Source organism: Spermophilus citellus, assembly GCF_964194105.1.
Source record: "Spermophilus citellus genome assembly, chromosome: 13".
In the NCBI taxonomy this organism is placed as follows: Eukaryota; Metazoa; Chordata; class Mammalia; order Rodentia; family Sciuridae; genus Spermophilus; species Spermophilus citellus.
Window position 1 is genome coordinate 25,170,207 of NC_138193.1, and position 27,282 is coordinate 25,197,488.

The window sequence follows — 27,282 nt, forward strand, 5'->3', positions numbered from 1 at the left end:
GGGGACCCTTGCAGGTCACCTCTCTCTCTACTCAGTGCAGAGGGCAGCTAGCAACTCTGAACAGTCCAGTCCAGCAGGTAAAGCCAGCTCCTTGAAAGAGGAAGGCAGGGACTGGGGATGTGGCTCAAGTGGTAGAGCGCTCACCTGGCATGCGCGAGGCACTGGGTTTGATCCTCAGCACCACATAAAAATAAAGATATTTTATTTATTTTAGTTCTAAAACTAAAAAATAAAATAAAATAAAGAAAGGAAGGCTGTGGCTGTGGGTGTCTGATGTTCAACTGGAAGCCAGTGCTTGGCTCCGAAGTAACAACCAGGAGGCTCTAGGTAAAGGTTTGCGGACAGAATGACGACTGTTACAAGTCCTCAAGTATCCTCCCTTTTGCCACAGAGAGCTGGGGCTGCTCATACCAGCCTGGACAGCTCATCTCCTTTGGGGAGGCCCTGCAGCACCTCCAGACTCTGGACCTCTCTTCCTTCAAGGTAACAGGGAGGGTTGGGCTCTCAAGAAGGCTCCTGCTTCCCAGGAGCCGAGTTCCCCTCCCTCCAGGATAGGGCCCTAGGCCAGCAAGTTGGAAGCTTCCATGTGAGGGCCTCATCTCACCTAGGGAACACTGGAGCACAGGATCCCAAGTGACCAGGGCCATGACTCATCAGGGCACTGGCAGCTTTGTGGGACTGTGCTTGTGGAGTTCCTGTGGCCCTGTCCTTCAGGGGCCTGTGCAGCTGTCCTCTGCTTTTCCCTCTTAGTGATGGGAGGTGGGAACCAAGGACCAGGAAGCGCCTTGGGGAGGCAACACAGCTGTCCAAGGAGCTGAGTGAGTCATAGCCAATGGAGGCAAGCTCCCTGAAGGATCCAGGAGCCACTTGGGAATCTTAAGTGTGGAAGGCCATCCTTGAACGTGATTTGAGTTACCTCCCTGGCTGGGTGAGAGGCGCTTAGGCACATCTTGTGTTCAGAGCTTTCCCCATCCTTCTCAGGTCCCAGGGCTTGTCTGTGTGGAGGCGTGCCTGGCCACCCAGTCATCATCCCTGACCTTGGGACACTGCCCCCACCTTAATCTTCATTGGATGGGATTTTCCCCAGAATTTTTTGTTCCCCAATAAAAGTCCACTCCCTGGCGAGTTCTCGCTCTCTCGCTAGCCTCTTCAGTAAACCTCGATACCACAATAGGTGGCTGGAGGCTGAAGCTAGGAAAAGCTGTCCTGGAGCTGGTTTAAAGATAATTAGAGTCTGTCTCTTTAATTCAAAACTCCCTAGTGATTTCTCATATTCTGAACTTTCATCTATGAAGCCTGTGCTGGCCGCCGGCTAAACTTAAGAAATATGTGGGAAGGCAGGGGGAATCCAGGCTGGGCTTTCTGGGACATCCTGAGTGTTTAGCAGTCAGTTGAGAAGAAGGCAGGTGCAGATCGTCAGCATGGAACCTGGCTCAGGAGTTGTGGTGGTCACTAGAGTCCAGAGAGTCAGAAGCTACCGATTGGAGTATCCCCAGGCCGGGGCTGGAGGTGGGCTCAGTGGTAGAGCATTTGTCTTTGCCTTGCGTGTGTGAGGCCCTGAGCTCCATACCCAGCCCCTCAAACAAAAGAAAAAAGAATGTTCTAAGGCTAGCAGCAGTGGTCCTGACCACAAGGAGCCAGCACAACTGAGCTTAGGAGGCGTTGGTCATGGCCAGGGCTGCAGCCACACCTCAGAGCCACACCACTCCCCATTAAGCCCCTCCCCACTGGCCCGCATCCTGGAAATCGAGTTGTAATTCACCTTGTGAGAGAGGGAGATGGACATGTAAAGGGTAGGGGCAGCCCTGCTGGGAACCCTGGCCACCTTTTTGTCTAACTACGTGGGGATTCCTCAGAGCTGGGCATCCCAGGAGTCACTGGAAGAGCTAGTGCTAGAAAATTCCGAAGGACCAAGTGCACAGAACTGGCAGGGAATGCCAACTTCAGGGCACCTCTTTCTACCTGCAGAGAAGCTGGAAGAGCCGCTGGGAGGCTGGAGGGTTCTTGGCAGTTTCTGCCTTCTTTCACTCCCAGAGGCAGATGCTAGCTGGGAAGCCAACTGACCCCAGATGATGGTCAGTTCTATAAGGCAGGCTAAGCTGGCCCTCGGCCCATTACCTGTAATCTTTCTCCCCAGAAGAGAATACAGCCAACTGTTCGAAGGACTGGGCTCGCCGCCCTCCGGCACTGCCTCTTCGGACCTCCAAAGCTCCACCAGGGCCTTAGGGAAGAAAGGGACTTGGTCCTGACCATTGCCCAGTGTGAGTGTTGGGACTGCCACAGGGCACACACTGTCTGGGTGCTGGGCTAGAGCACTGTGCCACTCATCCAAGGCCAGGCCAGGGCTCTTGCATGCACCTGAGGGCAGGTGGGAGCTGGAGCTGAGAGGAGGGTGTCTTGAGCACCCAGTCCTCCCATGGGATAGTCGGCAAAGCATTGGTGCTTTGGGGGGCAGGTGGCCTGGACAGCCAAGACCCAGTGCATGGCCGTGTGCTCCAGACCATCTACAAGAAGCTGACTGGCTCCAAGCTGGACTGCGCCCTCCGGGGAGACCACTGGGAGGACCTGGGCTTCCAGGGTAAGGAGACATGCACTTTCCCCTTGCTTGCCCCTGGTCCCAGGGCCAGGGAAGAGGCTGCGCCAGCAGTGTGAGGCAGGATGGGGGAGACACCTCAAGGGCACAGCAAAGGCAGAGGCCGAGGACAGGAGGGGAAAGACCCCAGGCAACCCTCAGAAGCGACAGGACCTGGAATAGGATTGATTTGGGTTCTGTACTCTTTTTCTAGTGAAAATCTTATTATATATTTTTAAAATTAAAGGAAGATGATCTCACTTGTTTGGGGTGATACTTTTGAGGCATGTTTGGGAATCACTGGGTCAGTCTTGAAGCAGGATGTGAAGCTTTATTCACTGGTGGGCCAAGGGGCAGCAACTAAGTTGCCTCTGCATATCTTGACCCCTTGCTGAAAGTAGGATATCTCTTTTATAGCCCAAAACCATGAGCTACCAGTAAGTCAAAACATAGCAAAGTAGGAAGTGCACTTCAGGGTATAGTAGTACACTGCTCAAGAAAAATGGGAATTAAAAAGAGAACTTAATATGTTGTATAAGAATAACAGCATGTGCTTAGCAGGAGGTGGGTTACGTAGCAGGGTTTCACATGGGAGAAGCATTTCTTATGTGAAATGGAGTCTCAGGGTAAAATGGAGTTTGTTTGGTCAAGGCACATATAGTTTGACCCATAACAATACTTTTTTTTCAAAATCATATCAGGTTATATTTGTATGGAATAGCAAATGACCTTAATTAGAAAAGGCTTTACGTATGCACACTTGGTTATAATCTGGTGGTAGTGGCAGTGTGTTTAAGCCTGTTTAGCTTAGTTGTCCTTCCTGCGTATTGAGAACCACACCAGACAGTTGATTGCTTCCACCATCAAACATGATGTCAAAAACTCTGGAGGGAGGGCTGGGGCGCAGCTTGGTGGTGGAGCGCTCGCCCAGCGTATGGTGGCCCTGGGTTCCTTTCCCAACACAAAAATAAGCCACAGGGGCCTTGGCATCCCACCCATGCACCTGCTTGCTCCTCGCCTTGTTCTTCCCTCCTCGTATTCCAGGACTCCCTCTCCTAGTCTACTGGGAAGAAAGTTTAGAGATTCCCTTCACCTGAGAATGCCTCCATCTCCCCTCCTCGGAGGTCTGTGGGTACCAACGTTAGCCTGTTTCTCCTTCAGCTCTTGAAGGCGCACTGCTTCCCTCTGGCCTCGTGGTGTCTGGTGAGAAGTCCACAGTCCACGGGCGCTTAACTTCCTCCCCTATGACTAAGAAGTGTGGTTCTGTCCGTGCTTCCTAGATCTTTTGTCCTTTTTTTTTTTTTTTTTTTAAATAACGGGGATTAAACCCAGGAGTCACGTCCCCATTCCATTTTTTATTTTGAGACAGGGTCTTGCTAAGTTGCTTAGGGCCTTGCTGAATTGCTGAGGCTGGCCTTGAAATTGCAGTCCTCCTGTCTTGGCCTGGGATTACAGATAGGCGCCCATCATGCCTAGCTTTTGTCTTTAGATGTCAGGATTTTGACCAGAACATGCTTGGGGTTAGCTCAACTGCTTGAATCTCTCGGTTTTATGTCCTTTGTGAAATTTGGTAAATTTCCACCCATGATTACTTTGAATACTTCTTCAGACTTTGTCTTCTCTTGTGCTCAGGCCACAAAGTTAGACCTTTGCTGCTGTTGGGTTTTGTGGTTGTGGGCATTGAACCCAGGGCCTCGCACTGCTAGGCAGCTATTGTACCAGTGAGCCACATCCCCAGCACTTTCTGCTCATTCTTTAGATCTTTGTTATAACCTAGTAGATCTCCCAGGCTTCATTCATTTCTACTCTTTCCCCTGTACTCTTGCTCAGATGGGGTAATTTTATTTGTTCCACCTTCAGAGTCACTGATCTCTCATTCTTTATCTCCAATGTTTAGATTTATTTGATGTATTTTTTCATTTCTAAAGTTTCCATTGTTTTTTTCTTATTAGTATTTCTTCAGTGGAACTAGAGGTGTAGCTCAGTGGTGTGGTACGAGCTTAATGTGCACAACGCCCTGGCTTCCATCCCCAGCACTGAAAAGAGAAAAGGCAAAGTATATTCATTCATAATGGCTCTTGAGAGGCAGAGCTGCTGTGGTAGTTTTCTGCCGTTGCTATGACAAATCTCCAGTTTAGTAGCTTAGAATAACACAGCATGTTCACTGTCCTCTGATTCTGCAGTCCAGAGGTCCCACGCAGATCAAGGCTTCATGGGCAGCCCTCCTTTTTGGAGGCTCTAAGGGAAAATCCACTTCTTGTCTTTCCTGTTTTCCAGAGGCCTCCTGCATTCCTTCTTCTCAGAGCCAGAGACAGCTCCTGTGAGCCAACCCTCTCTCTGGCCCTGTGCTTGTGCCTCCCCTTCTGCTCTTGGGGACCTTTCTTACCACACTGGGCCCTCCCCGAGAGCCCAGGAGAGTCACCTGCTCTGCTGATGAGCATCTTAATCTCTTTCCCATGCAGTGTATTCGGAGGCACTGGAGATGGAGGTGTGAGGCGTTCTTCTGTCTACAATGGCTGCTCTGAAAGCCTTGCCAGGTCACCCCAGCTCTGTGTCACCTTAACATTGTGTCTATTGAGGGTCATTTCTCATGTACACTGAGGATGAGAAATGAGATCATCCTGTTCTCAGCTTCGTATGTGGTTTTCTGTTACATCTTGGACATTTTGAGTATTGTGTGAAGACACTCCGGATCTCATTTATATCTCCCATTCTAGCAGGCCTCCTCGGATGCCATGCCAGTGGGGAAAGGAGGGCTGTCACCTCACTGGGTAAAGCCCAAGTGTCCCTTTGGGCCTCTGGACAAAACTGGCTGGGAGGGGCAGGAGTACTTCACAGCTACTTTCACATGACCTCCACTGACGTGCAGAGAGGACAGGGTTGCTCTTTACCACTGGGAAGAATAAAAGTGCCTCGTTACAGACAGGTCAGAGCAGAAGTTCAGGCCCCTGTGGGGCCTTTGCTGAGGAGTGGGAGTGGGGACATGTTTCTCTGTCCTGTTTGGCTGGATAGGATGGTTATTATCTAAAGTGTTATGTCTTGGCTAGGCATGGAGGCGCATGCCTGTAATCCCAGCAGCTTGGGAGGCTGAGGCAGGAGGATTATAAATTCAAGAGCAGCCTCAGCAATTTAGCAAGGCCCTAAAAGCTTAATGTGATGTTATCTCAAAATAAAAAATAAAAAGTGCTGGGGATGTGGCTCAGGGGTTGAGCACTCCTGGGTTCAGGCTCTAGTACCAAAAATATAAATAAATAAAAATAAAATGTTCTTTCTTGCTAGGCTGCTTCTCTCCTGGCCCTTTGGCCAGAACAGCAGGCTTTCTTGGGTCTTTCTCTATTTGTGCTACCTTAATCTGTTTTCTGTTGCTATAATGAAATACCTTCTTTAAAAATGGAAGTGGATCTGGCTCGTGAGTATATTGGCTGGGAAGGTCAAGAGCGTGGCATCCCATCTGCTGGGCCTCTGGCTGGGGCCGTCCTGCTGTGACATGACATGGCAGAGGACAGCACACGGCCTAACAGAGAAGCACATCCCCTGAGTCGCTCCTCTTCATGTGAAGCTGCCAGTCCCTTCGTGGAGGCCCCACCCTGGTGGCCTCATCGCAGCCTGGTTACCTCTCAAAGGCCCTACCACCCAAAGCCACTAATATATGAATTGGGAGTTAAGTTTCTAGCACATGAAATTTGGGGCATACGTTCAAGGCGTCGCATGCTCCCCTTGGCATTTCTGGGTTGCCACCCTTCTCCAGCTTTTGGATGAAATGTATTAGGCAAAAAGAAACCCAAAAACTTCACCACAGTGTCGTTCCAGGATTCAGAGCGCTGGCCCGGCGGAGGCGCCTGGCTGTTGCAGCTGCTCTTGGTGGAATCACAGGGAGGATGTGTTACTCATCTCCCTGGGACCAGAAGTTCAGATGTGTCTTGTAAAGGCTCTTAAGTGCCTCCAGAGGGCCATGCAGGCAAGAGAAAACTGCTGTCGGAGGTGGCCCCCAGGACGCCGGGGGACAGGCCTGGGTGGTCCTGGAGAGCCAGCGGAAAGGGGCTGGTGTAGGGCAGCTCCCCAAGCAAGTCCCTAGAGGTCAAGGGGTCAGGGCTTGGTTGAGCCCACTCACCGTCATGTCGAATTTTCTCATGGCTGTTGTAGGAGCGAATCCAGCCACAGACCTTCGAGGGGCGGGCTTCCTTGCCCTCCTGCATCTGCTGTACCTGGTGATGGATGCAAAGACCTTGCTGATGGCCCAGGAGATTTTCCGCCTGTCTCGTCACCACATTCAGGTGGGCTTTGGTGGGAAGCCAGAGGAGAGGGCTCCGGAGCAAGGAACTGAGCAGGCGGGAGGACTTCGCTGGTTGAGACTAATGCTAAGGCTCTCGGACAGTGAGTCAGACCCTGTCATACGATGTGTTGGAGTCTGAACTCCACCACTCATTAGATGTGGTCTCGAGCAGGTTCTCAGCAGTGTGGAGCCTTGGTCTCTTCATCCGATGATGGGGATCCCAGCAACTGGATCTGGCTCCTTGAGAAAATTAAATGGGACTGCACACAGAGCACCAGACACACACGGGAAGGCTGTTCACCCTCTGCGCCTTGAGACCCTTGCTCAGGGTTGGTGGCTTCTCCTGACCCTAAAGGCAAGGAGTCAGCCCTCAGCTAACCCTGTACTCGCCATCAGGGTCCTGCTCTCTGTCCAGTCCTGCCTTCTGGGCTTAGGGCTGATGGTTTCCTAAGCAGTGAAAGGAGGTAATCCCTCCATTTTAGGGGACAAATTTGACCTGCTTCCTTCCCTTGTCTAGCCCAGGTTCCTGGGAGCTGGGGCTCACTCACCGCTGCATGGAGGTCGTTCACATCCCATGTTAGTCACTTCTCGTGGAGCTTGGGATGCCTCAGGAGCAAGACAGGATCCCCTGCAGAGCTGGCATGATGTAGGCTTAGTGCCCAGGTCCATTAGAGCATGAGAGGCAGCAAGTGCTAAGAAGGCACAGTGGGGTGGGTCAGAGAGGAGGAGGAGCTGGTGACAGGATCCCACAAGAGGTGAGCCAAGATGTCACCAAGCCTTGAAGAAGGTTGGGGAAGGACACTCCAGGCAGAGGGAAAATGGCAAGGAAACCAGTGGGAGTGGGAGGGACACAGGAACGCCGCAAGACTTGGCCCAGAGGTGGCAGTCAGATTCCACAGGCCTGCCAGCCACAGGAGGGGCTCCAGGTTTTCCCTTGAGTCAGATGAGGAGCGGCTGCAGGGTTTGAGCAGCTGTTCTTACTGTTAAATTAAGGTGAAGGGTAGTGTTCAGGGAGGGCTTTCTTCAGGTCCAGGCTGGCGGTGATCGGGGGCTGGGGCTGGGGGTCTCTAGAGGAGATACTGATTATACAGAAGTCAGTGTGGGCGTAAGAGTGTAGAGCAGCTGTGTTGAGGGTCGAGCAGGGTTAGGGCTAAGAAAGCAGACAGTGGGGTTTTTCAGTACATGCAGCTGAAAAGGAGAACAGGGCTGGGGTTCTATTTTCCACACGTATTTTTAAAGGTCCCTCAGACTTGGAAGTGGCAGTGTTAGTAAGCAGTTGGATATATGAGTGTGGAATTAGGGAGAGGGTTGTGGGCTGTACCTGTGGCTCCAGAGATGCCCTCCATCAGCCTTCCTGGGACTTGTTAGAAATGGACCTTCTGTGCCCTCCCCAGACCTCAGGAATCAGAAACTCTTGAGGGGGCCAGGACACCGTGTGCGAGGGATCCTGGGAACCTCCAATGAAGGTGGTTGTCAGGGGTGAGGCAGCCTAAGCCACTGCAGCATGAAGTGGGCAGCGCGGGCTGAAAGCAGGACGGAAGCCCAGGGGTGGGTGCCACTCTGGAAGCCAAGTGGAGCAGGCCTGAGCCACCTGGGCGGATGATGCCGACTGCGGAGAGGAGCATCTGCAGTGTCTGGGTTTGTCCCCGGGGACCTTGATGTGAGCATTTTCAATGAGGGTTAGACACAAAAGACCTTGATTTAGATTGGGTGTAAGAGGGAATTGGAGGAATAAATTGGAGATGGTAAATTAGACAACTTTTTCAAGGAATTTTGTCACAAAAGGGAGCAAACAAGGCATGGTAGTGGGAAGGATACTTTTCAGTAGTTTTTATTTCACATAATTCCAAGTACTTGCAATTTTCAAGTGGGCAATATCATCTGATGAGGTGGCAATCAAAGCTGGGGGCTGTGGGAGGAGCATGTACAGGGGTCTGCAGAGCAGAGGTGCCTCCCCTCCACATCCTCAACAGCAGCACTGTGGGCACACAGCCAGGTCCACGAGTCAGTGAGTGTGGGAATACGTGCTGTTAACATGCAGCAGCGGCATGCTGGAGTAGGGAACATGGAGCACTACTGTTCTGCCAGGGACGCGGTGGCAGGATTTGGGGAGTTGAGGAAGGGTGAGAGGTGTGGACCAACCAAGGCTTAGCAGAGGCTCGTGGGGCTGGGGTCCAGGAAACCAGTTGTGACCTGAGGGTCTGGGGAGAAGTGTATAGTCACCGCAAGCAGAGGTGTGAAGAAGATGAGCTTGGCCTCAATACATTCAGGATATATAGGTGGCCAGGTACGCTGATGCACACCTGTGATTTCCCACAGTTCAGGAGGCTAAGGCAGGAAGACCTCAAGTTCAAGGCCAGTCTCAGAATTTTAGCAAGACCCTGTCTCAAAATCTCAAAAAGGGCTGGGAATATAGCTTAGTGGTAAAGTGCCGCCCGGTTCTATCCTCAGTACAATAAGTAAATAAATAACGAGGTAGGGCAGCAAAGCTGTGTTGGAATGAAGGGAGCTGTTGGGACCCCACACACCCTTAGCCATCGGGTCACATTGTCTTAAAGAGGCCAAGTCTAAATAATGCACTTTAATTTTTATTTTGAAATAATTTTAGACTTAGAAATTGAAAAAGTTACCCAGAGTTCCCATATATCTTTCTCTTACCATCTGCTAGAAATAACCTTGTGTAGTCCTAGAACCATTATCAAAACTAAGAAAGTATTAGCTGAACTACAGCCTTTGTTCAGTGTTCTTTCTGTGTGTGCTATGCTGGGGTCGCAGCCTGGGCCTCGTGCTGGCCAGCCAAATGCTCTGCCACTGAGCACACCCCAGCTGCGGAGCACATAACCTCAGTGGAACCCTGGTTCCCTGCCTTAGGAGAGCCGCTCAGAGCCACTGACCTCAGTGTTCTCACCTGTAAGATGGGACGACAGCATGAGCAGCCACCTCTGCCTCTGACTGGCTCTGGCCAAGCTGGGCTCAGGGTAAAACAGGGTGAGGCTGGGCAGCCACTGACCCGCTGCCCCTCCATTCCAGCAGTTTCCTTTCTGTTTGATGTCTGTGAACGTCACCCGCATCGCCATCCAGGCCTTGAGGGAGGAGTGTCTCTCCAGGTGAGGCCCAGCTGCAGCTGGTTAGTGTGACCCCTGCTAGTCCTGGAGAGCCTGGGCAGAGTCCCTGTGCACCAGTCTCCAGCCACCTCTGCTCCCTGACTTGGCCCAGGAGCAGAGCTGCCTGGAGAGCAGTGGGAACTCTGGGTTTGGCTGGCTCCTCTAGGGCTCCCTGGAGGGAGGGAGGGAGGGTGCCCGGGTGTCTGCCTTCGTCTGTGGCTTAACTGGCCACCTCCCTGGTCTCGTAGGGAGTGTAACCGGCAGCAAAAGGTCATTGCCGTGGTGAACAGCTTCTATGCTGCCACTTTCCTCCGCCTCGCCCACATCTGGAGGACCCAGCAGAAGACCATCTCAGACTCGGGCTTTGTTCTCAAAGGTGTGCTCTTTGTCCTGGGGAGCTGCAGCCCCTGAACCATGTCTCAGGTCCAGAGACCCTGGTGGTTTCTGCTCCGGGCTGCAGCTCCCTCTCCTGCCCTGCTGCTCTGAGTTCTATGCCACCACTCCCTTCCTTCCTGGCCATATGCCTCTGGGGGTCACATTTTCTGAATCAAACATGGGAACCAAGGGTCCAGCAGGGGACTGACTCTTGAGAGCTAAGACCAGCTGGATAAGGCAGCACATGGGCCTGGGCTCTCTTGGTACTCTCCGTCCTAGGTGGTCTTTCACGTTGGCCTCCCTGGCCCAGGGGTTAGGAGTGCTCACTGGAGCTGCTAGGCTCAACGCCCTGGCTGTTGGGTACCCAGAGCTCCTTGAGCTTTCTTTTCCCCAATCCTCTCCTCCAGATTTGGAAGCGTTGGCCAAGAAGAGCCCACGGCGGCTGCTCAAGACCCTGGAGAGCTACCTGGCCCGGGCATCAAAGGGACAGGCCTCCTTGTTGGCACAGAAGTACCCTGGGCCACAAGCCTCTCGCGCCTCAGATCTCACCTTCACAGGTGTGTGTGACCTGCAGCCCCACTCCTCTGAGGGTGCAGGGCTGATCTGAGCCTCCCAGAGACCAGCTGATAGAAAGACTCCCAGCGTGGGCCACCAGGCTTCCAAGGACACATGGCAAACCACGTCTAGAGCCCCCTGGCCAGGCCAGGCGCTTTCCTGCCTCGGCAAATGAGGTGAGAAGCTCCTGGACCTGGGTACCCTCACCAGTGCGAGATGCTCCGGGCGACTAGACCTGACTGCTCCCTGCAGACCTGCCTCCGGAGCAAGCAGAGTCCTGCCGTCCCACCCGTGCTCCCGCCCCCAGGGCTGCGTCCCAGCATTCGTGGCAGTGAGTGGTGCAAGGCGCAGCAGCCCGTCTGGGCGTGCCACACCCCTCCACAGCATAGGAGCTTGCCAGGTGGAGACAGCTGGAGCTCTGGCTCCCTGGCAGCATTGGGTCCTACCTCTGGGTCAAATCCCAGGGGGAGGAGCAGCGATAACAGCCAGCAGGAGGCAGCACTGGCAGCTGGTGCCACTCCTCCCCAGGCCTCCCCTCCCCTCAGTTTGTGGTCTAGAGATGGGCATTGGGCTGGTGGCCCCGGCTGCCCCATCCCAGCTGCCCACCAGCTAGGGGCTTGTCCTGAGAGACTGTACGCTTCCTCATGATTGTTTTCTGTCCTGAGTGAGGAAGGAGGAAGTTGCTCACACACCAGCACTTCTAGAATAAAGCAGTTGCTCCAGTTGGAGGGTCTGGTCCCCACCATATCCTTCCAGGACCCGTCTTGCAGGGCCTTCCTGTGCCTTGTCCCAGGTCCCAGTTAGAGCCCTGCAGGTGGAAGCACGTGGCCCAAGAAGGAGCAGCTGTCTATGCCCTGGCCAGACTCGGCACTGAGCTCCTGCCAGGCCCATCTTCACTGGCTGCAGGTGCGAGCTCTGGCGAGTGGACACGGTGGCCCTGGGTCTTATCAGGGTAGACTGGCATGGTGTCCTGCATTTGCTTCTGGACAAGCCTGGCTCTTTTGCTCCCCTCACAGCTCCAGGCCAGGCACCCGAGCTGGGGGTGGGGGCAGGTGAGAGCCCCCTCCATGTCTCCATCCTTCTTCCAGGCATAACAACTGCAGGTGGGACCCATTCCAGAGGTGAGGATGACAGATGGCCTTCTAGGTGCAGAAGGGTACTCCCCCAAGTGCAGCTGGTGACAAGCCCTGCCGTCTGCCTCATGTCACCTTTGCTGGACTTAAACAAGGCTTTGTTCTGTGAATTCCTGCAGCAGCGCCCTCAGACCAGCAGAGGGGGATGCAGGCACAGTGGGCTTTTAAGGGAGGAGAGCTGCACCTGGGTCGCGTTGCTGGAGCCTCACCTCATTCAGGTGTCCTCTCTCCCTCCCATCACCTGAAGGCCCACTAGAAACATGGGCCCCACCCGTGGGGGCTAGGCTGCATGCCAGGGCTCTGGCTGAAGGGGAGCAGCTGCCCCCTCAGGAGCAGCAGTGGTCTTTTCTCCCCCTCAAGGCCTGCTTGAGGCTCCTCAGACCAGAGTGCTCATGGCTGCTTTCCTCAAACCTTCGGCAGTGGCCAGTGGTGTAATCCAGGAGCTGTTAAGGTACAGGGCTGCCAGAGGAGAATGAACCCTCTGACAGAAGATGCAGAAATCTTAACCTGTGCGTTTTCCTTGGGGAATGGCCTTGCCCTCCATGGGGACTTGCAGTACTCCGTAAATCTAAAACCATTGCCAGAGCCACTGTGTGCGTGCTAGCCTCTCGCGTTTCAAAGCTGTGCCTGGCACCAGCTCTTGCATCCTGTCAGATCAAGGATGGGAGGATGTGGGGATCTGCAAAAGGCAGCTGGTTTTTCAGTGTTATGTGGCACAAAATCAGCAAGAAGAATTGATCAGCTTTGGAGCTGGGAGCCACCACTGCCTCAGGACGCAGCCCTGCCTGGCCTCAGGGCTCAGGCTTGTCCAGGCCACACCTGCTGTAGCACCCCTCTGCCCCTTGGCGCTCCTCCCTTTGCTGTCTCTCCCCCACACCACACACAGGAGAAGGAAGCAGGTGAAGACAAGAGGGGCACCTTGCCCAGGAGCAAGAGAGGCAGACGCCCAGACCAGAATGGTGCTTATCTCTCAGCCCCACCCTGGGCCATCAGCCAGCAGGACCCAGGCCACCTCCAGTCCCCCTTGCCTCCATGGCCCTAGGGACTGTGAAGCGTCTGGTGGGACAATGAAAACCCACCCAGGCAGGCAGTGGGAGAGTGGGGAAGGCACGGTTTCCTTTATTGAAGTCAGCGGGGCTTCTCAACACTGAGCAGGCAAAGGCAGGCAGGGGCAGGGGGACGCCCACCCTCACTTCCAGTTCTTGAAGAATTGCTTGAAGATGGGACTTTCGCGGCCCTGGGGCAGAATCTCCACCTGCAGGACAGTGGGGAGAAGGCTGGCTTGGAAGCTGCCACCTCTATCACTAACGGGTGGGACAGAAGGCCCAAGCACATGCAGGCCAGGCCAGGCAGCTCCTCCAGATACGCGGAGAGAGGAGACGGGTTACAGGGACCGGGCTGAGAAAGCCCTGCTTCAAGGACCAGTGCAGTTTGGCAGAGGCCACCTGTTATCCATGAGCCCTATCAGAACGATAGGCTACCAGGGGCAGTCACAGCCAGAGACAGTGGTCCCAGGGAGCACAGGCCAACCACACTGGACAAGGAGGCCCAGGAGTGGGGCCTGGGGCCCAAGGTGCCTCCTCACCTGAGTGTTTGCAGCATACTGCATGCGGGAGATGAAACCTTCCGCCACTTGCAGGGCCGCCTGCCGCTCCTTCTCGTTAGCCTTTCGCCCTGCAGCACAGGAAGAGTGAAGAACAGAAATCCTTTAGAGTTTCCATCCCATTTTTCTTGAGGAAATTTAACAGGGGTCCACAGACTAGCTATCAAATTTTTGTTAATGAGAATGCCAAATAGACATTTAACAGGGGTCCACAGACTAGCTGTCAAATTTTTGTTAATGAGAATGCCAAATAGCTCTTTGGAAGTATGAAATCGGCCTCGTAATACTTTTTCTAAACTGGCATCTCAAAGGTAAATGAAAACTACTTCTGCCAGGTCTGACCATCAAAACCCACTCTGAAGCACTTGACCACGTGGATTCCATCTCCAGCAGCACAAACTACCTTCTGCTCTGACCAGGGCCCTGGGGGATACATCAGGAAGAATGGGTTTTCTCTCTCCATCAAACTGTAGGGGCAGGACCCTTACCTGTTGTGCCTGTCAATTGTATGGCTAGCAAGCCTTTTCTTCGTACTGAGGACTGAACCCGGGGGCACTTTACCACTGAACCATATCCCAAGCCGTTATTTATTTGTGGTGGTGCTGGGGATTGATCCAGGACCTTGTGCAGGCGAGGGAAGCACTAAACCAACAGAACCATATCCCCAGCCCTTATTTTGTATTTTGAGACAAGGTTTCACCAAGTTGCCCAGGCTGGCCTTGAACTTGCGATTCTCCTGTCTCATCCTTCCAAATTGCTTTAATATAGGCGTGGCCACTGTGCCCAACTCAAGCCTTCTTGACAAACTGAGAACAAAAGGGACAATTTATTATGGAGAGCAGACTTCTATAATGCCAGCGAGTCTCCACTGGTATAATGGTTGTGCTACTGGAGTGCTAATCAAAGTAAACCATGCAGAATCCACCCATTTCTGCCGACAGTCTTTAAACCCAACCTGTGTTCCAGTTCAAGGCATTTTTCCCAAAGAAATAGTGCTGGGAACGGTGGCTGGCTCTGCAGCCAGGCTGTGGGGACCCCGTGAACTACAGCATATCTGAACTGACATGCTTCGACTCCCTGTGAACACACCAGCCGCACCTGACACACAGGCACCCATCTTCCTGGCTCTCAAACTCCCCGTTTCTCCTCTGGATTCTCTTTCTGTAATAATTCTTTGCTTGAGGTTCCTATGCTTGGCATCAGTGCCGCGGGGCACGTCCCCTCCAGGGAGGGCAAAAGCAGCCCCAGCAGGAGCCTCTCTCATCCCCTCCCCAAACCCTAGAGATCAACCATGCTGCCAGCACCTCCAGGCCCCTATCCCAGGTCTCTGCTGGATTTGGGAGGCCGCAGTATGAGCCGCTGGGAGCCACCATCTCTGGACGCCTCACCTCTCTTCCTGACCAGGCTGGGGGCTGGCAAGTTCCACATCTTGTTAACCCTGTAGCTATCTCATCGAGACCATCAGATAAACACAGTTCCTGCTTTAGAGAAGCTTGTCCACTGGTCAGGAAGGTGAAACAGGCTCCAGGAAGCAAAGCCAGGGCCCAGGGCCTGAGGGCAAGAGCCAGCAGGACAGGACGGCTCAGCACAGCAGTTTCCCTCCAGCCAATACCATCTCTCGATACCATCTCTTGGGAAACAAGTTCTGCGAGTTCACCACCCACTGCATAAGGTGATGTGTAATTTATCTAGAATTTACCTGTCACACCTTGAGGCAGAGTCCAGGATTGGGGTCTCCAAGCCCTGAAGGCCAAGTAAGGGGCTAAAAGAGTGGTTGCCAGGAGTGGTAGCTGCCCCCAGGCCTAGCGAGCTTGAATCTCTGGGGCAGGACCCAGCAACACGTCTGAGCAGGCCCTCAGCGACTGCAGGGGGCTGCAGCTTCAGAGCAGTGGCCATGGGTGCCTGCCTGGGCCAGGGCAGCTACAGGGCCCAGGCAGCTGTGGAGAAGCGCCGCGTACCCTTCCAGATGTAGATCTTGCCACAGAGCCCGTTGTCCAGCACGAAGCAGTCGTCGGGCACCAGCAGCTCAGGGGCAAAGGGGCTGGAGTCGGCCACCTTGGTCAGGTCCATCTGTCCAGTGGCATCAGAGACCTGAGGGGGGAAGGGAAGGCCAAGTCTGACTTCCCCGAGCACCAGCCCTCGTCTCAGCCCAGAGAGGGCCAGGGCCCTCTCTCCTGCTCCCCAGAGCCTTGCCCTGGCCGAGGCAGCCCCCACCCCTGCCCTCCACCTCAATACTGCTGGGCACTGCCTGGTGAGGCTCCAAATCCACTGACCCACCAGAGGAGTTCAACAGAGGACGCTTGGAACTAGCTTCTGAACTTCACCAGGAAGGGCCCCGAAGTGAAATGACAGTTATGTCCTTGGGGATTGCCACCCCCCACTTCCCATCCTCCTGCCCTCTGAGCTGCTCCTCTCCCTTCAGCCCCGGCCCTGCGCCTGCTGCACAAGGCCTGGAGTGCCCACCTTGTAGAGAGCCGCGGCCTGGGCGTTCGTCTGGTCGGCTGTGAGGTCTTCTTCAGGGTTCCCTTCCTTCAGAGCAGGCTTGGGGCCCAGAACCTGCAGAGCCAGAGCAGGCCAGGTATACTGGAATTCCTGCCCCCAAACTTTAAAGCCGTCACGCTCAGGGCCACCCCTCTGGTCTGGCTCACCATGTCCTGCACCAAGGCACTAGGGAGAGTGAGCACAACCCACCCACCAGCCAGGCTGCCTGCTCCTCCTCACAGAGACGCCTGTACCCTGGCCCAGCCACCCTCGCATCCCAGCTCATCACTGACTCTCTTGACCACTTCCAAGCAGGGCGCCCAGCTGCCCACGCCAGTGTCCTCCAACCTGGATCATCTCAGCAGGTTCCTCCCCATCGGTGACGATCTCCACTTGGGCCTTGCCCTGCCGCTCACTGTCCCGGATGGCCAGGGCCAGGTCCCGGGCCTTGTTGCGCTCCAGGATGTTGGACCTCCCACCACACCAGGCAAAGATGCTCTGCAGGGAAGGGGGCAGCCCGGTCACAGCCAGCCGCCGAGTCCTGCCCCAGCCCAAGAGGGTCCTGCCTCCCCTGTTCTCCCTGGAGGACTGTCCCTGGATGTGTGACAGAAGGCAGGGACAGACCCCAGAGGCCTTAGAGGAAGACTGTGTTATTCTTGCCCATGTCACCTCTTTACCTCATTAGAGCCAGCCTCTCACTCTAGGAAGTGAGCCTGACAGATTTGCTCCCTGCCCTGTGCCCTCGCCAAAGCTGAGCTGGCACATAGTTAGGCACAATACAGATGTGTGCTGAATGGCGGGGGGGGGGGGGGGGGGCGGGAGGCTGCGGGGAAGTGGGGATGCCACCCCAGAGCTGTTTCACCTCCCCCGTCTCCTCTCCTGAACTGCCACTGGATACAAGGCCTGTCCCTGTGCCCCTGCCTCCTCTCACCACCGCCGCCCTCCTGAGAACAGTGAGGTTGACCCTCCCGCCTAATCTTCAGCCATCCTCCAGCCCCAAAGCAGTGTCCTCAAGGCCTTCCTTAGCCACCTGCACTCCAGGACCATGCCCCTTCCCTCCCCAGCCCTGCTCGCCTGCTCCCTCCCCTGAAGGTCCATCTTTGGCTCCTCCCTGGGATGGGGGCTGGTGGTCCCTCCCTGCCTGAGAGCCCCAGCCCCTGGCCTCTGCCCCACTCACTGCTGCATGGGCTAGGATGGGGACAGGCCATCTTGGCTGCCTCCCCAGGCCCCCATGCTGGCCCAGAGGAGCATCCTGGACTCAATGCATGAGTGGCCGGCAGGCAGGTAGCCCAGGCCACCACAGCTCCTGAGAGGGAGGGAATGGACTCAGAGCCTGGGAACACCGCCGGAGGCCGGCTCTGCCCACAGTGGCCCTCTAATGTGGGTGCAACCAGATTCAACCGAGGATCAGAAATACTCAGACACATTGCATCTGTGCTCCCTGCCGTTACTCCCTACCTCTCCGGCACTCACCCGGGAGGTGTTGTGGTCACCTGGAGGGGACCAAGTACATAGTGAAGTGCCTGAGTCCACATAGAGGCCATCTTACACAGGTCAGAGCCACGGGGCTCTGGTGGCTGTGGCCCTGGAGACAACCCCAAGGGCTGGGCTCGGGATGGTACTCCCTGGTGAAGGGTCCACTGGGAGTGGGGTATGGCCTCATTCCTTGCCCAGCCTCGGCCACCCACCTGGCCCAGGTCCAGGATGAAGCAGTCCCCGGTGTTGAAGCTGTCCCAGCTCAGCGCCCGCTCTGTGGCCCGGATGTTCTTCTTCCCCTTCACCTGGTAGAGCTTCCTGATGGCTGCTGGGGCTGTCCCAGGGGAGGTCTTGTGGAATGCTGACTCCACACCGCCTTCCTGCAGCCCAGAAGGGACCCCTTCATGCGCCTGAGCGACCAGGGCTCTGCACCCCACCCACAGGAGACAGGCAGGAAGGGGGGACACGGGCTGAAGTTGCCCTGACCTGGTACTTGAGGCCCCGCGGGAAGTAGCTCATGAAGAGGTCAGACTCGTTGCCCTGCACCTCCCGGTGCTGCACGGGCCGCTCCCCCAGCAGGGTGTTGAGGTGGACGGCCAGCACAGCGCAGGCCCCCTGCTCGTCCCGGGAAGACTGCTGGCCTGGGGCAGGAGGGAGGTGGAAGGGCAAGGTCCCCGAGGCCCATGCCAGCCCCCACCCTGAGCCAGACCCCACCACCCTGCCCCGTACCTATCCACAGGTGGAGATGAGAAAGCTCTTCCGGGCCATTGTACAGCACCAGGTAGGAGTCCCCCGAGAAAAAGATGCCCTGGGTCTCGCGCGCCACGGGCACCGGCTTCAGCTTTTCCACCCGCCACACGTGCAGGCCAGGATCCCGCACGGAGGCCGGGAATGGAGAGCCACTGCGGGGAGGGAGAAGGCTGGTGCCCAGGACTGGAGGAGTGGATGAGGGCTCAGGGAGTGGGCAGCCCTGGGGGTGCTGGGAGGGGAGGGTGGGTGGCTGCCTACCTCTTGGGGATGGGCGTAAACATGCTGTCTCCGGACCTGCAAGACAGAGTATCCTTGTCACAGGGACTCAAGGGCCCTCACATATGGGTCTGGAAGGCCCTGCCAGGTGGCCAGGTATATTCAACTACTTCACTTACAGGAGCCCAAGAGGGGATTGCCCCTGGTTCCATTACACAGGCAAAGAAAAGCAGGTGGAGAGTCAAAGTCCAAGGTCACACATGGTCACTCAGCTGGGCATGGCTTGTGGAGACCAGATCTCTGCACCTGGCCAGGTGTCCCCACTGTCTGACCTCTCAGCCACACCTGCCTTCCACTCAGACCCCGATAACCAAGACTGGGAGGCAGCTCTCTAAGCAGAAACTGCCATTAGAAAAGCCAAAAGCCAGTGGCTTCAGCTTCCACCATAAAGAGAAAAGGACAGAAAAGGACAGCTGGGCGCAGCAGTGCATGCCTATGATCCCAGCAGCCCGGGAGGCTGAGGCAGGAGGATTGCAAGTTCAAAGCCAGCCTCAGCAACATCGAGGCTCTCAGCAACTCAGTGAGCCCCTGTCTCTAAATAAAATACAAAATAGGGCTGGGATGTGGCTCAGTGGTCAAGTGCCCCTGAGTTCAATCCTTTGGTATCCAAAAAAAAAAAAAAAAAAAAAGCCCAAAATGAAAGGACAAGCAAATGAAACCCAAAACAATCAGAAGGAATTAAATAATAAAAATAAAAGCAGCCGGGTGCAGTGGCACATGCCTGTAATCCCAGCAACTGTGGAGGCTGAAGCAGGAGGCTCACAAGTTCAAGACCAGCCTCAGCAATTTAGCAAGACCCTGTCTCAAGACCCTGGGGATGTAGCCCTGGTAGACAGAGCATCCAAGGGTTCAATCACTAGTACTGCATTAAAAAAAAACTATATCTCCCCTTGCTTAATCTATTTATTTTATAAACTAATCAAAGTGCACAGGTAATTTTCACAAGAGGGGGTGGGTTTGCAATAACTCTAAGATGCCCAGGTTTCCAATAAAAGTGGGAGAGACAGATCTGGGAAGACTGAGCTTGAGAAGTGAGAGGGATGGACAGGTGCATGGGACCTCAGATCAGCATTGTCCTTCCTTGTCTCTCCTACTTCTTATTTCTTCTAACCTGCCTCGAAGTCACTATAGGTTCTGTAGATATTCAAATGACAACTGAAGGATTTCAGAAGTTTTATGCCAGTACATTCACTGTCTCAGGTGAACAATGAACAAGCGTGGTCCTGGAAGGTACAGAGTGAGAACTCAAGGAGAAACAGACGGCCCGAGCTGGGGCTGAAAGGCACCTACCAAACACAGCAAAGTGAAGCCTCACTAAATGTCCTTAAAGGCTGCCTAACTACTCCCTGCCCTCAGCAGCTCCCCGGCCTGTATTCCCTGGCATCACTGTGTGCCCAGCTCCCTTCAGTGCTGGCATGAAGCACCCATCTCTATTGCATGGGTCAGGAGGGACGACCCATGGCATGGATTGTGGGGAGAATACAAAAAGCAGGCATTTTAAAAACACATCATCATCTTTAAGGTCAGAAAATGGGTGGCGACAGCTGGTTTCTTCCCACATTGCGGCACTCCACACAACACACACCGTGTGCCCACCCAGCTCAGCTTTGCAAGGGGCCTCCCTCTAGGCAGAGTCAGGGCGAGGGGAACCGGCTGAGAAGCCAAGGGGCATCACTGGGAGGATCTTGGAGCCACTGAATGGAGGCCAGGCGAGCAGGGGCGTTCTGAGCAGGCACCAGGGCTGGTGAGAGCAGGGTGATGGGTGTGCAGTGCCTGAAAACCACGCCTTTCCTTTTCCACCAGCAGCTACAGAATAGCAGAGGCGTTCTTTGGCATCCCAGGAGGAGAGGAAGGGAGGGGAGTTGCTTCTGGGTCCCACCAAGGGTCACATGCTGTGCCCACAGGCCCTGGCTGAGTCACCAGCAGGGAGAGCTCAAGGAAGGAGTGCAGTCAGAAGCTGTGGGCTTCCCTAGTCTGGGTTCTGTGCAAGCAGCCTGCCTGTCCAGGCCATGAGCCCCCACAGCAGGGCAAGTGGCCTTGGGGTCCTATAGAAGGTAGGTGCGGGGCTGGCGCTGCACTCAGTGGTAAAGCATTGCCGGGCATGTGTGAGGCCTTGGGTTTAATGCCTGGCACTGCAAAAAAGGAAAAATACTAAAACAAAATTTTTTTAAATAAAGTACGTGCTTGACAACGCTTTGGGGAACCTCCCCTGTGTCTCCCTGTGAACCCCAGGGTTAGCAAAGGACCCGACCAGCAAGCTTCACCAGAAGCCATCCTCCACATCCAGCCACCTTCAGCGTCATCAGGGCTACATCCTCTGCCTCCCCCCAGGGGCCTTGGATCAGGGTCAGCCTGGCTGGTCTTCAACAAGTCTCTGAGGGTCTGTTAGACAGAACCTTGCCCTGCTGTTCCCCTGGAATCATCTGCCATCCCTGGCCCTCGCCCTGCTCCTTAGCTTCCACCCACGCTGCATTCGGAATGAGCCCGATCTCTCCCACCTGCTGCATGACTCTGTCCCTGTGGTCCTGTACCCTGGACAGGCCAATAAGGTGCTCCTTGTCTGGCTTTAACTGGTCTCCATGAGTAAGCGGTCCCCTACGGGCTGCAGGCCTGAGGCCTCGCTCTTTTGCTCTGCAGTGAGGTTGCGCATCCACATGCTGACCGCATGCTGAAGTCACCCCATGCTGCTGTGGGCTCTGTCTGGAGCAGAGTCACCCTTGACATACCAGGATCACCTGAGGGGTTTTGTAAACTCCCAATACCTGGCCCCAGACTTGGCCAGCTACAAGCAGGCTCCCTGGGTAGAGCCTAGACTGCCCCGTCATATCCCTGTCCCCCACCTCGCCCCAGGCTCTCCCAGGAGGGACCAACCCAACCTCTGGTCCTTCCCTCTTTTCCCCTCCTGCCAGCCACTGGCACCCACAGCTCCTCAGCCTCCTCCATGTGTGCCTCCAGCCTCACACCCATCGGAGCCCGGCATCCCAGGGCCCACATTAAGGGTCCAAGGGATCTTCCAGATCCTCCTCCTCTGCCTCCCCAGGAGTTCCCCCAGGCCTCCCACCTGGGAGGAAAGCTCCAGACCCCACTGCAGGTGGCCCTGCAGTAAGACCTGACTACTCCACGTCTCCGCCTGAGCAAGGGGCACTCTCATGCCTCCCTCTGTGTGTCCCCCAACCAGCCTGTGGCTGTCCACTCTGTTCCACTCCTTCAAGGCCTGTGCTGGGGCTCAGCACAGGCAGGAAGGGGAGCACAAACCCAAGAAACAGCCCAGGCTTCTGGGTCCAGCTGCAGGGCGTAGTGAGGTAGAGGGCCACCATGCCCAAGGAAACCTCAAACCTCCCCTGGGCGGGACATCACTGAATCACAGACCCAGCGTGAAAAGGAGCCCTAATGCTCATCTAGCTCAGTCCAGCCCCACATCTGCCTCCTGACACACACCCAGACATGCACAGCACAGAGCTCCCCCTGCAGCGTCCTCCACCAGCCCCTCTTGGATGCCGTTGGAGATGGGGAACTCACCTCTAGGGAAAACAGCCTCTTCTATATCTCCCCCCAGGTACTGAGGGTTGAACCCAGGGCCACTCCCATGCTAAGCCGGCACTCTACCACTAAGCTGAACCCCCAGCCCTTTTTATTTTGAGACAGAGTCTCACTAATTGACCAGCCCTTGAACTTGCTATCCTCCTGCCTCAGCCTCCTGAGCCACTGGGGTTGCAGGCGTGTGCCACCGAGCCCAGCTAATGCACACCTTTGAGGAAATGCTTGACAGCCTTCAGTGTCCCCATTCCTCTGGGTACCTGTGGGATATCTGCCCTCCACAGGCCCTGATTCCATAGACCCCTGACTGGCCTCTTCGCCTCACAGCCAGGCTGCCCCTCGGTGTGCGATGCACTTGTCCTTCTGGATAAGGGCAGAGAGGAGGTCTGCTCCAGAACCACACCAGACCCCCAGCCTGGAGGGCTCCTCCCCAGGCTCCACCTCCTCCTCCCACCCCAGGAAGGCCCTCCGCAGGGAGTTGGCCAAAGTGCCTCCAGCAGAAGGCCCGGCCTGCCCACCTGGCTGGAACCCCTCCAGTGGTCAGACCCCCCACAGTCCTGCTCCAGGGCACTAGGTGCTGCCCAGGGGGACAGAATTCGCACTGGGGGTCTCAGGCATCCCTAGGGGGTCTTCCACCACCTCTCACACTCAGGGTAAGCCTGGGCTCCTCCCTCTGCCTCCAGGGCACAGCCCACCAGGACGCTCCCATCCCCCAGGTCAGCTTGGAGAGGCAGTCAGGTAGGAACCAGAGTCTGACATAAGCCTGCCAGGGCTACAGGCCAGGGCCACCATTCCTGGCTGTTTCCAGACCCTGCAAGTCACCCTTCCCTGTTCACTCAGAGGGTCCCAGCCAGCCCCACTCCCAGGGCCACTCCCCGTCACCTCGCCTTGTTCCTGCTCCTGCTGCTCTGCTTTGCGCTCTACTTCTCCCAGCCAGCCCCGCCCCAGCTCTCACTTCCCTCTCTCCTCTACGCTGCCCCACCCACCTGCCCCGCCCTGGGAGGACGGGCAGGCCTGGACAGGGGAGAGCCAGCATCTGGTGCTGTTAGGCACCTCCTCAGGGCGTCCATAAGAAGACTAGAGGTGGCCTTGGGCCAGGAGGCCCTGGCCAGCATGTCTGAGCCTGGGGCCAGCAAGAAAAGCCATGTTCCCCATTCACCAGTCCAGTGGCAGCCTGCACAGCCCTGCCTGGCCCCGTTAGTGTCATTTCCTGGGTGGGGTCACTGACTGTCCCAATTTGTTTTCCCCTTGCCCTGAATGCTCTTGATTTCTTTGGGTTTTTGTTGTTGTCATTGCTTGTTTTGGTACTGGGGATGGAACCCAGAGGCACTTAACCACTGAGCCAGATCCTTTTGATTTTTTGCAGCTCGCTAAACTGCTGAGGCTGGCTTTGAACTTGCAATCCTCCTGCCTCAGCCTCCCAGGTTGCTGGGATTATTGACTTGTGCCGCCACTGCACCCAGCTAGATTGGTTTCAAGTTCAGTTCTGAGGGAGGTCTGAGCCCCAGAGTGCTCAAGATGACCGCTGGCCGGCTGCTCGCTCACCAGGCACTGGCGGCTCTTGGGAAGCAACAGAAACCAATGCGACTCAGGCTGACCAAGTGCCGAGTCAGTCAGAGATGCACAGCTGGTCTGGTCCAGCTTGAGGCCACACAGGGAACAGGGGCCCCCCATTCCCTCTGAATTGGTGTGGAAAGAAAAGTGGGGCTCAGGTGAGGCTCCAGGATGAAGTGAGCACCAGTGACTCCACCTGCTGGCTTGGGGCTGCACCTGTCCCTGAAAAGCACTGGTCAGCAGGGCTATGTGGGGTCAAGGCTCCATCTGGGAGCAGTGGTGGGCACATGGAGCAAATCCCAGAATGAACCTCTCCATTAGCTGATCTCTCACCAAACCAAGGTGTCCAACTGCCCCAGAGTGCTGGATGGATGCTTCTTTTCCTTTTTAAATTATTTTTGCAGTATTAGGTTTGGGACCTGCGGCCTTGCACGTGCTGAGCAAGAGCTCTACTATTGAGCTACACCCCCACCCTTTTTAAATTTTATTTTGAGACACGGTCTTGCTAAGCTGACCAGGCTGGCCTAGAACTTGGAAGGAGGGAGTCAGTTGCTGCAGAGGGCGAGCCCCTGAGCCCCAGCTGCTCAGTGGCTGAGGTGTGGGGACCACTTGAGCCTGAGTGGCTAGCCTGGGCACACAGTGAGACCTGTCACACATAGAGGAGGTAGGTCATGTGCCTGGGAGCTCGACATGCCTGCCAGCCACCTCTGGTACAAGGCTGCAAAGCTGGGGTCAAGGATCAGTTTTCCTTCCTTCAGTGCCCCTTGCAAGACTGCACAAGTTTGTCCCAAATGGAGTGAAGGAAGCACCTCCTCGCCACAGCCCCACATGGCACACCGCCCTTCTTCCCTGTGGATCACAGAGCAGGCACACCCCCGAGGCCCAGGGTGGTGGATAGCCACCACAACCTCCAACCCCAAGCCCCAGAGGGCGCTGCTCAGTGACCCCACCTCCAGCTGGCCGCTCAGGACCATACCTTAGGGCAAGTCTGGGGCTGGGGCAGCTCAGGACAACCACGCTGTATACAGCTCTGCAGGGGGTTACAGTGTGCCTTCCCAGTCTGTCCCTAGGTCCTTGGCCTTTCAGGCTACCAACAGCTACTGTTCCTTGAACTTGGTGCATCAGATGGGATCTTCTTGAGCCTCTGCCTCTGCCGGCACTGCTCAGGCTTAACAAAGGAAGTTTGAAGGAGGTTCAGTCCACTCCTCTGGGGTGATGCTGGTTTCTGACCTGGGCTGGTCTTCGCAGCAACACCTGGGGGAGAGCCGCTGGCCAGGCTCTGCTCCAGCAGCCACGCTCTTGCAGCATGCAAGGCAGCAGAGGTCCTCGCTCCCACCCCGGCTCCAGAATGTGACCTCCGGCTCCTTCAGGGCTCCTCATGCAGTGCAGAGACCTGTCCACTTCTTGAGCAGCCACTTCGTGGTGCCACCCAGAATAGTTTCTCCACGGCCTGCTGGTGGGTGTGAAACCACGGCACCTGGCTCCTCCTCGGCATGAGTACCAAGCAGCCCCACTCCAGAAGTGCCAGCCCATCCTCTTCACCCACCTCTGCTACCTGCAGACACAGCTGAAATCCTCCACAGTGCCCTCAGTTGCTCTGGGCATCAAGGCCACTGGGCCATCAAGTCTGAGGGGGAGTCCTTCCAGCCACACCCCACCAGCAAGTGTGTGCTGGTGTACCCAGCACCCTATTGCCCTTGGCCTGGCTCTGCACAGCCGGGCTGGAGCATCCATGTAGGCCAGCTTCACAGTGAAGTGAACTGATGGCAAATAACTCATGATTCTGACAGATGCAACAGCCACCTGGCCCACGTCCCTGCCAAGTATGAAACACTTCCACCACCCAGAAGGTTCCCTCCTCACTGTTTTGCCATGTGCCGCATGAATGGCACTCAGTAGGTGACAGACTCCCCAAAATCTCTACCGAATATCTTAACAGATTAGAGAGCAAAACTCCCACATCCCAGGACTGCTGCAGCTTTCAGCCTTTCAAGGCCCCAGGGACAGAAACCCCAGCCCTCTGCAATGGAGACTGGGAGGCTACAGCCTGGCAGCCGGTGGGAGGCCCTTAGAAAAGCCTGAAGCCCCTTGTGGACAGGGACTGTTGCCATTGGTATTAATAAACTATTTCTAAGACAAACATTTGGTTGAGAAAAAAAACAGAAGAGCCTGGGTTTTGACTGCCCCCAAACGGCCAGCTTCCTACTACTGTGTCCGGGTACACAGGCTAAGAACTCCTGAAACTGCAAAGGAGTCTCCCTAGCAAGGTCCTGTGCTGTCTTCCACTATTGACCGGGCCACCCGCTTCGGGTCTTAGGTTCCGGTCCATAAAATGCTCCTGACTCTGTCCAGAGGTGCAGCTCACGCCACCGTTCCTCACCCAGGGCTGATTTGAACCTGCTACAATTCGTCATAATCCCAGCCAGCCTCAGAATTGCCCACACTTCTCAGGGTGCTTCTAGCCTGTGAACTTGACCTGCAAACCCATTTTTCTAGATCATCTCTCATTCCCTGAGGAGAGGTGGACATAGTGTGTAAATAAGACCTAAGATTCAGAAAGATCTGTTTATCATGTGTGTGTGTGTGTGTGTGTGTGTGTGTGTGTGTGTGTGTCTAGTGCTGAGGGGGAACCCAAGGCTCACTCTGTCTTTCTTGGTACTAGGATTAAACCCAGGGACCCTAACCATTGAGCAATACCTCCAGCTCTTTCTTAATTTTTTATTTTGAGACAGGGTCTTGGTAAGTTGCTTAGGCTCTCGCTAAGGTGCTGAGACTGACTTTGAACTTGCAATCCTCCTGCCTCGGCCTTCCCAGTCCTTTGAATTACAGGTGTGCGTCCCTTGTCTGGCTCTTTTTCTTTTCTACAAGCTTTTTGGAGCATTATAATTATACATAATTGTGGGGAGCCATTCTCACACGTGACTGGGCGACTCCCGGTTTGGGTCTGAGGGGTTCTGGCTGTGTCGGAACTTTCCCGGCCCTCTCCTGATGAGAGAACCCGTCCGTGTGGGGGTGTGACTGACCACTGACCCCGGGGGCCCAATCACTGACCCTGACTTTGGAGTGCGGCCCCCCCTCAACCTTCATTGGATGGAATTCTCCCCTGAATTTCTTGTTCCCCAATAAAAAGCTACTCCCTGGCGTGCTCGCTCTCTCTCTCCTGCTAGCCCTGAGTAATCCTCGCTGCCCTACTTGGTGGTTCGAGGTGGGAGCCAGAGGGAGGAGCCGTGTCGGACCTGGTCATAGAAAAAGGTAACTGAGTCTGTGTGTTTTATTTCGATCTCTGCTAGCTTTTATGCCAAGAACCTCATTAATGAAACCATTGTGCTGGCCGCATGGTGGACATAATAGTGGGACCATCTGTTACATATTCATACATGCACACAATATAGCAATATTATTTGGTCAACATCATCCCCCAGGATTTTCCTGTCTTTCCCCTCTTCCCTCCCCTCAACTCTTTCCCTTTGATTTTTGTGAGACTTTTCTTCCCTTTTTCCTCTCTAGCTACCATATGTGGAGAAAAAGCATCCAATTCTTGACCTGTTTCTTTTTTATTTGGTGCTGACAAATGAATGCAGGGGCCCTTTACC

At 55.3% G+C, this 27,282-nt stretch overlaps 2 protein-coding genes across 7 annotated transcripts in view; one reads left to right on the forward strand and one right to left on the reverse strand.

Moving 5' to 3' along the window:
• Positions 1-11,607, forward strand: part of ELMOD3 (ELMO domain containing 3) — a 21,699-nt gene extending 10,092 nt beyond the window's left edge. Inside the window, exons 6-12 of one of the 3 annotated variants that reach the window (XM_081264797.1) lie at positions 392-483; positions 2,138-2,261; positions 2,456-2,578; positions 6,716-6,846; positions 9,876-9,952; positions 10,198-10,325; positions 10,732-11,607. In XM_081264797.1, coding sequence (XP_081120923.1) covers positions 392-483; positions 2,138-2,261; positions 2,456-2,578; positions 6,716-6,846; positions 9,876-9,952; positions 10,198-10,325; positions 10,732-10,931 — 875 coding nt within the window. In that variant the 3' untranslated portion in view covers positions 10,932-11,607. The remainder of the gene's footprint in view (positions 1-391; positions 484-2,137; positions 2,262-2,455; positions 2,579-6,715; positions 6,847-9,875; positions 9,953-10,197; positions 10,326-10,731) is intronic. The other 2 variants (XM_081264798.1, XM_081264799.1) reach the window with 2 other exon arrangements.
• Positions 11,608-13,115: 1,508 nt separating this feature from the next.
• On the reverse strand, positions 13,116-23,282 carry CAPG (capping actin protein, gelsolin like). 4 transcript variants are annotated; one of them, XM_081264794.1, is made up of 10 exons: positions 23,023-23,282; positions 18,581-18,616; positions 18,302-18,474; positions 18,059-18,213; positions 17,785-17,952; positions 16,445-16,594; positions 16,079-16,171; positions 15,574-15,706; positions 13,598-13,686; positions 13,116-13,267 (listed from the first exon to the last, which is right to left on the reverse strand). In XM_081264794.1, exons 1-10 carry the CDS (start codon positions 23,169-23,171, stop codon positions 13,202-13,204), a joined length of 1,212 nt encoding a protein of 403 aa, XP_081120920.1. In that variant the 5' UTR covers positions 23,172-23,282; the 3' UTR covers positions 13,116-13,201. The 4 variants fall into 4 exon arrangements, with proteins under 4 accessions (XP_081120920.1, XP_081120922.1, XP_081120919.1 ...); XM_081264796.1 differs by having other exon boundaries at positions 23,018-23,134; XM_081264793.1 differs by lacking the exon at positions 23,023-23,282 and adding an exon at positions 22,396-22,498.
• Positions 23,283-27,282: the final 4,000 nt, after the last annotated feature.

Bases quoted from the DNA above. Each gene is read 5' to 3' on its own strand.
- CAPG (XM_081264794.1), bottom strand. From the start codon at position 23,171: ATGCTGGCTCTCCCCTGTCCAGGCCTGCCCGTCCTCCCAGGGCGGGGC. The intron at 18,617-23,022 runs GCGAGGTGACGG...TCTGTCTTGCAG, and splicing joins GCAGCAGGAGCAGGAACAAG to GTCCGGAGACAGCATGTTTA. The intron at 16,172-16,444 runs GTTGGAGGACAC...CTGGCTCTGCAG, and splicing joins AACCTGCTGAGATGATCCAG to GTTCTGGGCCCCAAGCCTGC.